The following is a 17,272-nucleotide window of genomic DNA, read 5'->3' as shown; positions in this document are numbered from 1 at the left end:
GACATCCTCTACACCAGATATTATACAGGACGCTGTTATCATGGAGGATATTAGTGAGGTGTAATCTACATGGTGACGTCCTCTACACCTGATATTATACAGGACGCTGTTATCATGGAGGATGTTAGTGATGTGTAATCTCCATGGTGACGTCCTCTACACCAGATATTATACAGGACGCTGTTATCATGGAGGCTATTAGTGATGTGTAATCTACATGGTGACGTCCTCTAGACCAGATATTATACAGGACGCTGTTATCATGGAGGATATTAGTGACGTGTAATCTACATGGTGACGTCCTCTACACCAGATATTATACAGGACGCTGTTATCATGGAGGATATTAGTGACGTGTAATCTACATGGTGACGTCCTCTACAAGAGATATTATACAGGACGCTGTTATCATGGAGGATATCAGTGACGTGTAATCTACATGGTGACGTTCTCTACACCAGATATTATACAGGACGCTGTTATCATGGAGGATATTAGTGACGTGTAATCTACATGGTGACATCCTGTACAACAGATATTATACAGGACGCTGTTATCATGGAGGATATCAGTGACGTGTAATCTACATGGTGACGTTCTCTACACCAGATATTATACAGGACGCTGTTATCATGGAGGATATTAGTGACGTGTAATCTACATGGTGACATCCTCTACACCAGATATTATACAGGACGCTGTTATCATGGAGGATATTAGTGACGTGTAATCTACATGGTGACGTCCTCTACACCAGATATTATACAGGACGCTGTTATCATGGAGGATATTAGTGAGGTGTAATCTACATGGTGACATCCTCTACAAGAGATATTATACAGGACGCTGTTATCATGGAGGATATCAGTGACGTGTAATCTACATGGTGACGTTCTCTACACCAGATATTATACAGGACGCTGTTATCATGGAGGATATCAGTGACGTGTAATCTACATGGTGACGTCCTCTAGACCAGATATTATACAGGACGCTGTTATCATGGAGGATATTAGTGATGTGTAATCTACATGGTGACGTCCTCTACACCAGATATTATACAGGACGCTGTTATCATGGAGGCTATTAGTGACGTGTAATCTACATGGTGACGTCCTCTACACCAGATATTATACAGGACGCTGTTATCATGGAGGATATTAGTGATGTGTAATGTACATGGTGACGTCCTCTACACCAGATATTATACAGGACGCTGTTATCATGGAGGATATCAGTGACGTATAATATACATGGTGACGTCCTCTACACCAGATATTATACAGGACGCTGTTATCATGGAGGCTATTAGTGACGTGTAATCTACATGGTGACGTCCTCTACACCAGATATTATACAGGACGCTGTTATCATGGAGGATATTAGTGATGTGTAATGTACATGGTGACGTCCTCTACACCAGATATTATACAGGACGCTGTTATCATGGAGGCTATTAGTGACGTGTAATCTACATGGTGACGTCCTCTACACCAGATATTATACAGGACGCTGTTATCATGGAGGATATTAGTGATGTGTAATCTACATGGTGACGTCCTCTACACCAGATATTATACAGGACGCTGTTATCATGGAGGATATTAGTGACGTGTAATCTACATGGTGACGTCCTCTCCACCAGATATTATACAGGATGCTGTTATCATGGAGGCTATTAGTGACGTGTAATCTACATGGTGACGTCCTCTACACCAGATATTATACAGGACGCTGTTATCATGGAGGCTATTAGTAATGTGTAATCTGCATGGTGACGTCCTCTACACCAGATATTATACAGGACGCTGTTATCATGGAGGATATTAGTGACGTGTAATCTACATGGTGACGTCCTCTACACCAGATATTATACAGGACGCTGTTATCATGGAGGCTATTAGTGAGGTGTAATCTACATGGTGACGTCCTCTACACCAGATATTATACAGGACGCTGTTATCATGGAGGATATTAGTGAGGTGTAATCTACATGGTGACGTCCTCTACACCAGATATTATACAGGACGCTGTTATCATGGGGGATATTAGTGACGTGTAATCTACATGGTGACGTCCTCTACACCAGATATTATACAGGACGCTGTTATCATGGAGGATATCAGTGACGTGTAATCTACATGGTGACGTCCTCTAGACCAGATATTATACAGGACGCTGTTATCATGGAGGATATTAGTGATGTGTAATCTACATGGTGACGTCCTCTACACCAGATATTATACAGGACGCTGTTATCATGGAGGCTATTAGTGACGTGTAATCTACATGGTGACGTCCTCTACACCAGATATTATACAGGACGCTGTTATCATGGAGGATATTAGTGATGTGTAATGTACATGGTGACGTCCTCTACACCAGATATTATACAGGACGCTGTTATCATGGAGGATATCAGTGACGTATAATATACATGGTGACGTCCTCTACACCAGATATTATACAGGACGCTGTTATCATGGAGGCTATTAGTGACGTGTAATCTACATGGTGACGTCCTCTACACCAGATATTATACAGGACGCTGTTATCATGGAGGATATTAGTGATGTGTAATGTACATGGTGACGTCCTCTACACCAGATATTATACAGGACGCTGTTATCATGGAGGCTATTAGTGACGTGTAATCTACATGGTGACGTCCTCTATACCAGATATTATACAGGACGCTGTTATCATGGAGGATATTAGTGATGTGTAATGTACATGGTGACGTCCTCTACACCAGATATTATACAGGACGCTGTTATCATGGAGGATATTAGTGACGTGTAATCTACATGGTGACGTCCTCTCCACCAGATATTATACAGGACGCTGTTATCATGGAGGATATTAGTGACGTGTAATCTACATGGTGACGTCCTCTCCACCAGATATTATACAGGATGCTGTTATCATGGAGGATATTAGTGACGTGTAATCTACATGGTGACATCCTCTACACCAGATATTATACAGGACGCTGTTATCATGGAGGATATTAGTGAGGTGTAATCTACATGGTGACGTCCTCTACACCTGATATTATACAGGACGCTGTTATCATGGAGGATGTTAGTGATGTGTAATCTACATGGTGACGTCCTCTAGACCAGATATTATACAGGACGCTGTTATCATGGAGGATATTAGTGACGTGTAATCTACATGGTGACGTCCTCTACACCAGATATTATACAGGACGCTGTTATCATGGAGGATATTAGTGACGTGTAATCTACATGGTGACGTCCTCTACAAGAGATATTATACAGGACGCTGTTATCATGGAGGATATCAGTGACGTGTAATCTACATGGTGACGTTCTCTACACCAGATATTATACAGGACGCTGTTATCATGGAGGATATTAGTGACGTGTAATCTACATGGTGACATCCTCTACACCAGATATTATACAGGACGCTGTTATCATGGAGGATATCAGTGACGTGTAATCTACATGGTGACGTTCTCTACACCAGATATTATACAGGACGCTGTTATCATGGAGGATATTAGTGACGTGTAATCTGCATGGTGACGTCCTCTACACCAGATATTATACAGGACGCTGTTATCATGGAGGATATTAGTGAGGTGTAATCTACATGGTGACATCCTCTACAAGAGATATTATACAGGACGCTGTTATCATGGAGGATATCAGTGACGTGTAATCTACATGGTGACGTTCTCTACACCAGATATTATACAGGACGCTGTTATCATGGAGGATATCAGTGACGTGTAATCTACATGGTGACGTCCTCTAGACCAGATATTATACAGGACGCTGTTATCATGGAGGATATTAGTGATGTGTAATCTACATGGTGACGTCCTCTACACCAGATATTATACAGGACGCTGTTATCATGGAGGATATTAGTGATGTGTAATGTACATGGTGACGTCCTCTACACCAGATATTATACAGGACGCTGTTATCATGGAGGATATTAGTGATGTGTAATCTACATGGTGACGTCCTCTACACCAGATATTATACAGGACGCTGTTATCATGGAGGCTATTAGTGACGTGTAATCTACATGGTGACGTCCTCTACACCAGATATTATACAGGACGCTGTTATCATGGAGGATATTAGTGATGTGTAATGTACATGGTGACGTCCTCTACACCAGATATTATATAGGACGCTGTTATCATGGAGGATATCAGTGACGTATAATATACATGGTGACGTCCTCTACACCAGATATTATACAGGACGCTGTTATCATGGAGGCTATTAGTGACGTGTAATCTACATGGTGACGTCCTCTACACCAGATATTATACAGGACGCTGTTATCATGGAGGATATTAGTGATGTGTAATGTACATGGTGACGTCCTCTACACCAGATATTATACAGGACGCTGTTATCATGGAGGCTATTAGTGACGTGTAATCTACATGGTGACGTCCTCTACACCAGATATTATACAGGACGCTGTTATCATGGAGGATATTAGTGATGTGTAATCTACATGGTGACGTCCTCTACACCAGATATTATACAGGACGCTGTTATCATGGAGGATATTAGTGACGTGTAATCTACATGGTGACGTCCTCTCCACCAGATATTATACAGGATGCTGTTATCATGGAGGATATTAGTGACGTGTAATCTACATGGTGACATCCTCTACACCAGATATTATACAGGACGCTGTTATCATGGAGGATATTAGTGAGGTGTAATCTACATGGTGACGTCCTCTACACCAGATATTATACAGGACGCTGTTATCATGGAGGATGTTAGTGATGTGTAATCTCCATGGTGACGTCCTCTACACCAGATATTATACAGGACGCTGTTATCATGGAGGATATTAGTGATGTGTAATGTACATGGTGACGTCCTCTACACCAGATATTATACAGGACGCTGTTATCATGGAGGATATTAGTGACGTGTAATCTACATGGTGACGTCCTCTACACCAGATATTATACAGGACGCTGTTATCATGGAGGATATTAGTGACGTGTAATCTACATGGTGACGTCCTCTACACCAGATATTATACAGGACGCTGTTATCATGGAGGATATTAGTGATGTGTAATCTACATGGTGACGTCCTCTACACCAGATATTATACAGGACGCTGTTATCATGGAGGCTATTAGTGATGTGTAATCTACATGGTGACGTCCTCTACACCAGATATTATACAGGACGCTGTTATCATGGAGGATATTAGTGACGTGTAATCTACATGGTGAGGTCCTCTACACCAGATATTATACAGGACGCTGTTATCATGGAGGATGTTAGTGATGTGTAATCTACATGGTGACGTCCTCTACACCAGATATTATACAGGACGCTGTTATCATGGAGGCTATTAGTGACGTGTAATCTACATGGTGACGTCCTCTACACCAGATATTATACAGGACGCTGTTATCATGGAGTCTATTAGTGATGTGTAATCTACATGGTGACGTCCTCTACACCAGATATTATACAGGACGCTGTTATCATGGAGGATATTAGTGACGTGTAATCTACATGGTGACGTCCTCTACACCAGATATTATACAGGACACTGTTATCATGGAGGCTATTAGTGACGTGTAATATACATGGTGACGTCCTCTCCACCAGATATTATACAGGACGCTGTTTTCATGGAGGATATTAGTGAGGTGTAATCTACATGGTGACGTCCTCTACACCAGATATAATACAGGACGCTGTTATCATGGAGGATATTAGTGATGTGTAATCTACATGGTGACGTCCTCTACACCAGATATTATACAGGACGCCGTTATCATGGAGGATATTAGTGATGTGTAATGTACATGGTGACGTCCTCTACACCAGATATTATACAGGACGCTGTTATCATGGAGGATATTAGTGACGTGTAATCTACATGGTGACGTCCTCTACACCAGATATTATACAGGACGCTGTTATCATGGAGGCTATTAGTGAGGTGTAATCTACATGGTGACGTCCTCTACACCAGATATTATACAGGACGCTGTTATCATGGAGGATATTAGTGATGTGTAATCTACATGGTGACGTCCTCTACACCAGATATTATACAGGACGCTGTTATCATGGAGGCTATTAGTGAGGTGTAATCTACATGGTGACGTCCTCTACACCAGATATTATACAGGACGCTGTTATCATGGGGGATATTAGTAACGTGTAATCTACATGGTGACGTCCTCTACACCAGATATTATACAGGACGCTGTTATCATGGAGGCTATTAGTGACGTGTAATCTACATGGTGACGTCCTCTACACCAGATATTATACAGGACGCTGTTATCATGGAGGATATTAGTGAGGTGTAATCTACATGGTGACGTCCTCTACACCAGATATTATACAGGACGCTGTTATCATGGAAGCTATTAGTGATGTGTAATCTACATGATGACGTCCTCTCCACCAGATATTATACAGGACGCTGTTATCATGGAGGATATTAGTGATGTGTAATCTACATGGTGACGTCTTCTCCACCAGATATTATACAGGACGCTGTTATCATGGAGGATATTAGTGAGGTGTAATCTACATGGTGACGTCCTCTACACCAGATATTATACAGGACGCTGTTATCATGGAAGCTATTAGTGATGTGTAATGTACATGGTGACGTCCTCTACACCAGATATTATACAGGACGCTGTTATCATGGAGGATATTAGTGAGGTGTAGTCTACATGGTGACGTCCTCTACACCAGATATTATACAGGACGCTGTTATCATGGAGGATGTTAGTGATGTGTAATCTACATGATGACGTCCTCTCCACCAGATATTATACAGGACGCTGTTATCATGGAGGATATTAGTGATGTGTAATCTCCATGGTGACGTCCTCTACACCAGATATTATACAGGACGCTGTTATCATGGAGGATATTAGTGATGTGTAATGTACATGGTGACGTCCTCTACACCAGATATTATACAGGACGCTGTTATCATGGAGGATATTAGTGATGTGTAATGTACATGGTGACGTCCTCTACACCAGATATTATACAGGACGCTGTTATCATGGAGGATATTAGTGACGTGTAATCTACATGGTGACGTCCTCTACACCAGATATTATACAGGACGCTGTTATCATGGAGGATATTAGTGAGGTGTAATCTACATGGTGACGTCCTCTACACCAGATATTATACAGGACGCTGTTATCATGGAGGATATTAGTGATGTGTAATCTCCATGGTGACGTCCTCTACACCAGATATTATACAGGACGCTGTTATCATGGAGGATATTAGTGATGTGTAATGTACATGGTGACGTCCTCTACACCAGATATTATACAGGACGCTGTTATCATGGAGGATATTAGTGATGTGTAATGTACATGGTGACGTCCTCTACACCAGATATTATACAGGACGCTGTTATCATGGAGGATATTAGTGACGTGTAATCTACATGGTGACGTCCTCTACACCAGATATTATACAGGACGCTGTTATCATGGAAGCTATTAGTGATGTGTAATCTACATGATGACGTCCTCTCCACCAGATATTATACAGGACGCTGTTATCATGGAGGATATTAGTGACGTGTAATCTACATGGTGACGTCCTCTACACCAGATATTATACAGGACACTGTTATCATGGAGGCTATTAGTGACGTGTAATATACATGGTGACGTCCTCTCCACCAGATATTATACAGGACGCTGTTTTCATGGAGGATATTAGTGAGGTGTAATCTACATGGTGACGTCCTCTACACCAGATATAATACAGGACGCTGTTATCATGGAGGATATTAGTGATGTGTAATCTACATGGTGACGTCCTCTACACCAGATATTATACAGGACGCCGTTATCATGGAGGATATTAGTGATGTGTAATGTACATGGTGACGTCCTCTACACCAGATATTATACAGGACGCTGTTATCATGGAGGATATTAGTGACGTGTAATCTACATGGTGACGTCCTCTACACCAGATATTATACAGGACGCTGTTATCATGGAGGCTATTAGTGAGGTGTAATCTACATGGTGACGTCCTCTACACCAGATATTATACAGGACGCTGTTATCATGGAGGATATTAGTGATGTGTAATCTACATGGTGACGTCCTCTACACCAGATATTATACAGGACGCTGTTATCATGGAGGCTATTAGTGAGGTGTAATCTACATGGTGACGTCCTCTACACCAGATATTATACAGGACGCTGTTATCATGGGGGATATTAGTAACGTGTAATCTACATGGTGACGTCCTCTACACCAGATATTATACAGGACGCTGTTATCATGGAGGCTATTAGTGACGTGTAATCTACATGGTGACGTCCTCTACACCAGATATTATACAGGACGCTGTTATCATGGAGGATATTAGTGAGGTGTAATCTACATGGTGACGTCCTCTACACCAGATATTATACAGGACGCTGTTATCATGGAAGCTATTAGTGATGTGTAATCTACATGATGACGTCCTCTCCACCAGATATTATACAGGACGCTGTTATCATGGAGGATATTAGTGATGTGTAATCTACATGGTGACGTCTTCTCCACCAGATATTATACAGGACGCTGTTATCATGGAGGATATTAGTGAGGTGTAATCTACATGGTGACGTCCTCTACACCAGATATTATACAGGACGCTGTTATCATGGAAGCTATTAGTGATGTGTAATGTACATGGTGACGTCCTCTACACCAGATATTATACAGGACGCTGTTATCATGGAGGATATTAGTGAGGTGTAGTCTACATGGTGACGTCCTCTACACCAGATATTATACAGGACGCTGTTATCATGGAGGATGTTAGTGATGTGTAATCTACATGATGACGTCCTCTCCACCAGATATTATACAGGACGCTGTTATCATGGAGGATATTAGTGATGTGTAATCTCCATGGTGACGTCCTCTACACCAGATATTATACAGGACGCTGTTATCATGGAGGATATTAGTGATGTGTAATGTACATGGTGACGTCCTCTACACCAGATATTATACAGGACGCTGTTATCATGGAGGATATTAGTGATGTGTAATGTACATGGTGACGTCCTCTACACCAGATATTATACAGGACGCTGTTATCATGGAGGATATTAGTGACGTGTAATCTACATGGTGACGTCCTCTACACCAGATATTATACAGGACGCTGTTATCATGGAGGATATTAGTGAGGTGTAATCTACATGGTGACGTCCTCTACACCAGATATTATACAGGACGCTGTTATCATGGAGGATATTAGTGATGTGTAATCTCCATGGTGACATCCTCTACACCAGATATTATACAGGACGCTGTTATCATGGAGGATATTAGTGATGTGTAATGTACATGGTGACGTCCTCTACACCAGATATTATACAGGACGCTGTTATCATGGAGGATATTAGTGATGTGTAATGTACATGGTGACGTCCTCTACACCAGATATTATACAGGACGCTGTTATCATGGAGGATATTAGTGACGTGTAATCTACATGGTGACGTCCTCTACACCAGATATTATACAGGACGCTGTTATCATGGAAGCTATTAGTGATGTGTAATCTACATGATGACGTCCTCTCCACCAGATATTATACAGGACGCTGTTATCATGGAGGCTATTAGTGACGTGTAATCTACATGGTGACGTCTTCTCCACCAGATATTATACAGGACGCTGTTATCATGGAGGATATTAGTGAGGTGTAATCTACATGGTGACGTCCTCTACACCAGATATTATACAGGACGCTGTTATCATGGAAGCTATTAGTGATGTGTAATGTACATGGTGACGTCTTCTCCACCAGATATTATACAGGACGCTGTTATCATGGAGGATATTAGTGAGGTGTAATCTACATGGTGACGTCCTCTACACCAGATATTATACAGGACGCTGTTATCATGGAAGCTATTAGTGATGTGTAATGTACATGGTGACGTCTTCTCCACCAGATATTATACAGGACGCTGTTATCATGGAGGCTATTAGTGACGTGTAATCTACATGGTGACGTCTTCTCCACCAGATATTATACAGGACGCTGTTATCATGGAGGATATTAGTGAGGTGTAATCTACATGGTGACGTCCTCTACACCAGATATTATACAGGACGCTGTTATCATGGAGGATATTAGTGAGGTGTAATCTACATGGTGACGTCCTCTACACCAGATATTATACAGGACGCTGTTATCATGGAGGATATTAGTGATGTGTAATGTACATGGTGACGTCCTCTACACCAGATATTATACAGGACGCTGTTATCATGGAGGATATTAGTGATGTGTAATGTACATGGTGACGTCCTCTACACCAGATATTATACAGGACGCTGTTATCATGGAGGATATTAGTGACGTGTAATCTACATGGTGACGTCCTCTACACCAGATATTATACAGGACGCTGTTATCATGGAGGATATTAGTGAGGTGTAATCTACATGGTGACGTCCTCTACACCAGATAATATACAGGACGCTGTTATCATGGAGGATATTAGTGATGTGTAATCTCCATGGTGACGTCCTCTACACCAGATATTATACAGGACGCTGTTATCATGGAGGATATTAGTGATGTGTAATGTACATGGTGACGTCCTCTACACCAGATATTATACAGGACGCTGTTATCATGGAGGATATTAGTGATGTGTAATGTACATGGTGACGTCCTCTACACCAGATATTATACAGGACGCTGTTATCATGGAGGATATTAGTGACGTGTAATCTACATGGTGACGTCCTCTACACCAGATATTATACAGGACGCTGTTATCATGGAGGATATTAGTGAGGTGTAATCTACATGGTGACGTCCTCTACACCAGATATTATACAGGACGCTGTTATCATGGAGGTTATTAGTGATGTGTAATCTACATGATGACATCCTCTACACCAGATATTATACAGGACGCTGTTATCATGGAGGCTATTAGTGATGTGTAATCTACATGATGACGTCCTCTCCACCAGATATTATACAGGACGCTGTTATCATGGAGGATATTAGTGACGTGTAATCTACATGGTGACATCCTCTACACCAGATATTATACAGCACGCTGTTATCATGGAGGATATTAGTGACGTGTAATCTACATGGTGACGTCCTCTCCACCAGATGTTATACAGGACGCTGTTATCATGGAGGATATTAGTGAGGTGTAATGTACATGGTGACGTCCTCTACACCAGATATTATACAGGACGCTGTTATCATGGAGGATATTAGTGACGTGTAATCTACATGGTGACGTTCTCTACAGCAGATATTATACAGGACGCTGTTATCATGGAGGATATTAGTGATGTGTAATTTACATGGTGACGTTCTCTAGACCAGATATTATACAAGACGCTGTTATCATGGAGGATATTAGTGATGTGTTATCTACATGATGACGTCCTCTCCACCAGATATTATACAGGACGCTGTTATCATGGAGGCTATTAGTGACGTGTAATCTACATGGTGACGTCCTCTCCACCAGATGTTATACAGCACGCTGTTATCATGGAGGATATTAGTGACGTGTAATCTACATGGTGACGTCCTCTCCACCAGATGTTATACAGGACGCTGTTATCATGGAGGATATTAGTGAGGTGTAATGTACATGGTGACGTCCTCTACACCAGATATTATACAGGACGCTGTTATCATGGAGGATATTAGTGACGTGTAATCTACATGGTGACGTTCTCTACAGCAGATATTATACAGGACGCTGTTATCATGGAGGATATTAGTGATGTGTAATTTACATGGTGACGTTCTCTAGACCAGATATTATACAAGACGCTGTTATCATGGAGGATATTAGTGATGTGTTATCTACATGATGACGTCCTCTACACCAGATATTATACAGGACGCTGTTATCATGGAGGATATTAGTGATGTGTAATCTACATGGTGACGTCCTCTACACCAGATATTATACAGGACGCTGTTATCATGGAGGATATTAGTGAGGTGTAATCTACATGGTGAGGTCCTCTCCACCAGATATTATACAGGACGCTGTTATCATGGAGGATATTAGTGATGTGTAATCTACATGATGACGTCCTCTCCACCAGATATTATACAGGACGCTGTTATCATGGAGGCTATTAGTGACGTGTAATCTACATGGTAACGTCCTCTACACCAGATATTATACAGGACGCTGTTATCATGGAGGATATTAGTGATGTGTAATCTACATGGTGACGTCCTCTACACCAGATATTATACAGGACGCTGTTATCATGGAGGATATTAGTGACGTGTAATCTACATGGTGGAATATCATCAGTATTACAGGAAATCTGAGCAGGTCGTGTGCACAGAGTTAGATATGCAAAGGAAAGTTTCATCGTTTTTAAGGTTGAAGGTCAACATAAGTCCATAGAGATCGGCCTATAGCTGAGCATATGGAACTAGAGGAAGCAAAAAACTCATGGGTCAGATACTAATGGCTTCATATAATGGGATAATTCCATCCCGCCTCCACATATATGACGATCAGACAGGTTCTCTGGATCCACATCCATCACAGAATCTAGTGCCCATAACCTGGAATATCTTCTACATTTCATGTAATCAGCTCCACACAATGTGCAGAAGATCTGCAGTGTAAACTGCGCAGAAGATCTGCAGTGTAAACTGTGCAGAAGATCTGCAGTGTAAACTGTGCAGAAGATCTGCAGTGTAAACTGCGTAGAAGATCTGCAGTGTAAACTGCGCAGAAGATCTGCAGTGTAAACTGTGCAGAAGATCTGCAGTGTAAACTGCGCAGGAAATCTGCAGTGTAAACTGCACAGAAGATCTGCAGTGTAAACTGTGCAGAAGATCTGCAGTGTAAACTGCGCAGAAGATCTGCAGTGTAAACTGTGCAGAAGATCTGCAGTGTAAACTGCGCAGGAAATCTGCAGTGTAAACTGCACAGAAGATCTGCAGTGTAAACTGCGCAGAAGATTTGCAGTGTAAACTGTGCAGAAGATCTGCAGTGTAAACTGCGCAGGAAATCTGCAGTGTAAACTGCGCAGAAGATCTGCAGTGTAAACTGCGCAGAAGATTTGCAGTGTAAACTGCGCAGAAGATCTGCAGTGTAAACTGCGCAGAAGATTTGCAGTGTAAACTGTGCAGAAGATCTGCAGTGTAAACTGTGCAGAAGATCTGCAGTGTAAACTGTGCAGAAAGTCTGTAGTGTAAACTGTGCATAACGTCTGTAGTGTAAACTGCGCAGAAAATCTGCAGTGTAAACTGCGCAGAAGATCTGCAGTGTAAACATCTCGATGGTCCAGATGGATGGAGTGGAGGATGGCTAGTTGATGGACACCCCATGCAAACACGGCTACGGCGCCAACAAGGAGGAGGTGGAGTAATGTTTTGGGCTGGAAGCATGGGGAGAGAGATTGTCGGCCCTTTTAGGATCCCTGAAGGGGTAAAGATGAACTCCATAATGTATATTGAGTTTGTCAAACAGCACTTCCTGCCATGGTTCAAGAAGAAGAACCGTGCATTCCCTAGCAAGATCATTTTCATGCATGATAATGCACCGTCTCATGCTGCACATAACACATCTGCATCTCTGGCTGATATGGGCATAAAAGGGGACAAACTTATGGTGTGACCCCCATGCTCCCCTGACCTCTACCCCATTCAGAACCTCTGGAGCATCATCAAAAGGAGTGTCTATGATGGCGGGAGGCAGCTCACATCTAAGCAACAGCTCTGGGAGGGTATTCTGTCCTCATGCAAAACAATTGAAGCAGAAACCATCCAAAACCTGACAAATTCAATGGAGAGAGTTCAGAAGCTCCTTTTGAACAAGGGGTCCTATGTGAAAATGTAACATCACCTAGAATAAAGTTTTGAGGTGAAAACTGTTTGATTTCAGTGTGTAATAACCGGCTAATGCTTATAATTTCAAAAATGACCATTTTTTTGTTCTTTATTAAAATGAAAAGGTTGAAAACTCTGCTGTGCATAATAATCTGGAACATGCATTTTGAGTGCAGTTTGAGTGTTTTATTTTTTTATAAATATCCTGTTATCATTGGCAGATTATACAAAAACCTTTCAATTGTACTCGAATAGTTATTTGACTGGAAAATTACAATGACTGCAATTCATATGGATAATTTGGGAAAATCTGAGAAAATATTATTTGCATAATAATTTGGAACACAGTGTGGTTGATAAAATACAAAGCTGCCCTGAAATCTACATCTGTGCACCACAAGCTGCGATCTCTGTGACAACTGATACTCAGAGTATAAAGCCGCCATCAGATCAGGAACAGGCGCCTCCTCTGGACTGACAAGAATCTGATGAAATCCGCCCCAAGCAGCTGCGGCCCCAGGAAGGGGACAGAACGCCCCCCGCTGCTGCACACAATGCTTTAACCCTTTCACATCCCATTTTTACACTACAAAAACTCTGCTTTAAATCAACTTTTGCTAATGAGAAAAGCTCAGAGTTGAGATTCGCGGCATCTTTCCTGCCGGCCGTGACAGATTGTGCTTGAAAAGGTTGGTGCGAGACTACAAGTGTTGCGTGTAGCCCCCGTCCCTCCAGAGGGGGCGCACTAGGGGCGTACAGTACGTCAGAAGGGAGATGAACATGGCATTTATTAGCGATCCAACATGATATGTGTACGACGTTTCAGTCATTAATTTCTCCTTTCTTCTGATGCATGGGTGGCACTCAGCAGAAGTGGAAAGAAGATTGTTGGCTGGAAACGTCACGGTTTAGCGTCTGCGGTGAGCCGGTCATTGCAGCGGGAGACCGTTTCCATTCCAGCACGGTAATCTTCTTTACGTTATAAAAATCACTAAATTCTGAAAAGTTTATATAGAGTTTAATTTACCTTCATAATATCGAGCAGTCACCGCCGTGATGAGGACGAGCAGCAGCACCGTGGACGGCTCCATCGCAGGGAGGGCGTTCAATGGTCTCATAGGGTCAGCAAAATCTACAGTGGAAATGGATTCAAAACTGAACCAAATCTGAGGACAACCCGTCATCGTCTGCATAGAAATACGTCAGAATAAAGGCCCCCCACCCACGGCGAGGCTCGTAGAGGGGCCTTCTTCAGAGGCTCATGGAGGGACAGGCTCAGCCCTTTACATTTCTATCATGGATCCATAACACGGTTCACAAACAGCAAGTTTCTGAAAACAGCTCAGTTTTTGAGGCAATTTTTTTTTTAGTCAAAGCCAGAAGTGGATTCAAAGGTCATGGGATATATAAAGGAGTAACACAGACTGTTTCTTCTTCTCTTCTAGGAACGACCACTGACCCTGTCCATAAAACTGCACCAAAAACTTTGTGGTGTTTAACAAAAAAACTATGAGGAAAATTAAGGATATGTTCACACGATCCTTTCTGGCAGCGCTTTGATCTCAGTATACTTTGTGCTGCGTCCACAGCGCTGCGCGCAAGTGAATCCGCATGTGTTGATTGAACCATTCCCCGCATCCTATACAGTGATAGAATTTCTTGACATGCTGCGGTCTGGAAGACGAGCCGCATGTCCGCAGGTGATCCGCACTGTGGACATGGGATTTCTACAAATCCATCCACTATGCGGTGACATCTGGCCGCTGCGGATGGCACACAGCACAAGTGCACTGCATCCAATCCGCAGCCATTCCTGACCATGTGCACGTACCCTTAGGGTATGTTCACACTAAGCGTTTTTCAGCTTTCCTTTTATGCAAATTTTCAGCAGCATTTTACAGTACCAGCAAAGTCTATGAGATTTCAGAAATAGCATGCACACACATTGGTTTTTGTATTATCAGTATCTTGTGCTTTGCATTTTTTTTTGCACAATAGGGCATGTCATTCAGCAATTTTTCAGCGCTTTTCACCCATTGAAAGTAATGGGTGGTGAAAAAATGCCTAGTGTGATCATAGCCATCAGGTTTTGCTGCATTTTTAGTGAAAAAAGCAATTACAGCAGTATGTGAAACTCATTTATTTTTTGTGATTTTCCCAAGTTTACCATCTTGTCTTGGTCACCTGAGATGGCAGTTTGGAGTAGAGCAGTTTAATTAAATTAGCAATGCGTAAAAAGTAAACATTGGCATAGCATCACTAATTTAATTAAACTGTACTAATCCAAACTGTGGCAGACAAAAGTGTGAAATTGAACAATGCTTGAACAATTCAATGGCAGACCAAAGTGTGAAAGTGTAAACAGTGTCCTACAAACTGAATGCACTGTCATTGGTGAACTGTGTTCATGCTTCTGTGGTGGAAGCAAAGCTCAACTTTCAGATCCTGAAAAACGCACCAAAACCTGAGGTTTTGCTGCAGCTTCTTTCGTTTCAAGAGATCAGGTTTTGCTGCAGAAAAAAGATGCTGAAAAAATGGCTAGTGTGAACGTATCCTTAGACTCCTACTTCAAACTCCAGCCCTATTATTATCACGCTGGCCAGAGTAAGATGCCCCCTACCACTGAGAACCCGAAGGACTAAAACTTACCAAGAGCAGTGTAAATTAGGAAAAAGTCACAAATCATTGTACAAATATGCCACGCACCATAATTTGCAGCTTTGTCATGCTAGTTTCTGTCAATTAGCTATTAACAAATTCTCCGCTCACCCCTAAGGGAATGTTGGCACCTTCTTCTTTTCTCAATGTTTTTGTGCAGATCTACTCCTAAAACCACTGGAAAATGCACTTACAAAATGCTCAAAAGAATCTCCCTATTCATTGGGAAAGCCACTTGCTGTTCGTTCATATGTTCAGACTTTTGAGCCTCTTATAAACTCTTCAGGATTTCAAAAATACCTGGTTGGAGAAAAGAAGTTGGATTTCACTTCTTTCGATCTCTCTGATCAAAAACACTACAAACTAGGCACTGTCCGAACAAAAGGCTGCAAAAAGTTGAAAAATTCTTTAAAACCACCTGGAACCCTCTTGAAAAAGTGTCACAAAACTACTGAAAAAAAAGAAGCAAATGAAACTGTCACACGTGGGTCAGGAGACCCATGGACTCGGACTGATTGGCATGGACGTATTCATGAGTCCTAACGCTACGTTCCCATGATGAGCTTTTGGTGCTTTTTTGATGTTGCAGAATTTCTGCACCATTTCTGCATCCAGGCTTGGACTGGCCCACAGGAGAATAGGAGAATCCTCCAGTGGGCCACTGTGCAGAAGGGTATCACCACCCTCCTATATGAGCAGCACTTGGCACAA

General features: G+C 42.0%; 1 protein-coding gene across 1 annotated transcript in view; it reads right to left on the bottom strand.

The window, feature by feature from the left end:
• The window catches only part of SRPX2 (sushi repeat containing protein X-linked 2), a 745,700-nt gene that overhangs the window by 554,403 nt on the left and 174,025 nt on the right, over positions 1–17,272 (bottom strand). The window contains exon 2 of the mRNA XM_073642211.1: positions 14,931–15,035. Coding sequence (XP_073498312.1) covers positions 14,931–15,021 — 91 coding nt within the window. The 5' untranslated portion in view covers positions 15,022–15,035. The remainder of the gene's footprint in view (positions 1–14,930; positions 15,036–17,272) is intronic.

The sequence above is a fragment of the Phyllobates terribilis genome, unplaced genomic scaffold (assembly GCF_046119375.1).
Source record: "Phyllobates terribilis strain yellow unplaced genomic scaffold, ASM4611937v1 Scaffold_7__3_contigs__length_470593459, whole genome shotgun sequence".
Taxonomy (NCBI): Eukaryota; Metazoa; Chordata; class Amphibia; order Anura; family Dendrobatidae; genus Phyllobates; species Phyllobates terribilis.
This window is presented reverse-complemented; position numbering and strand designations above follow the sequence as displayed.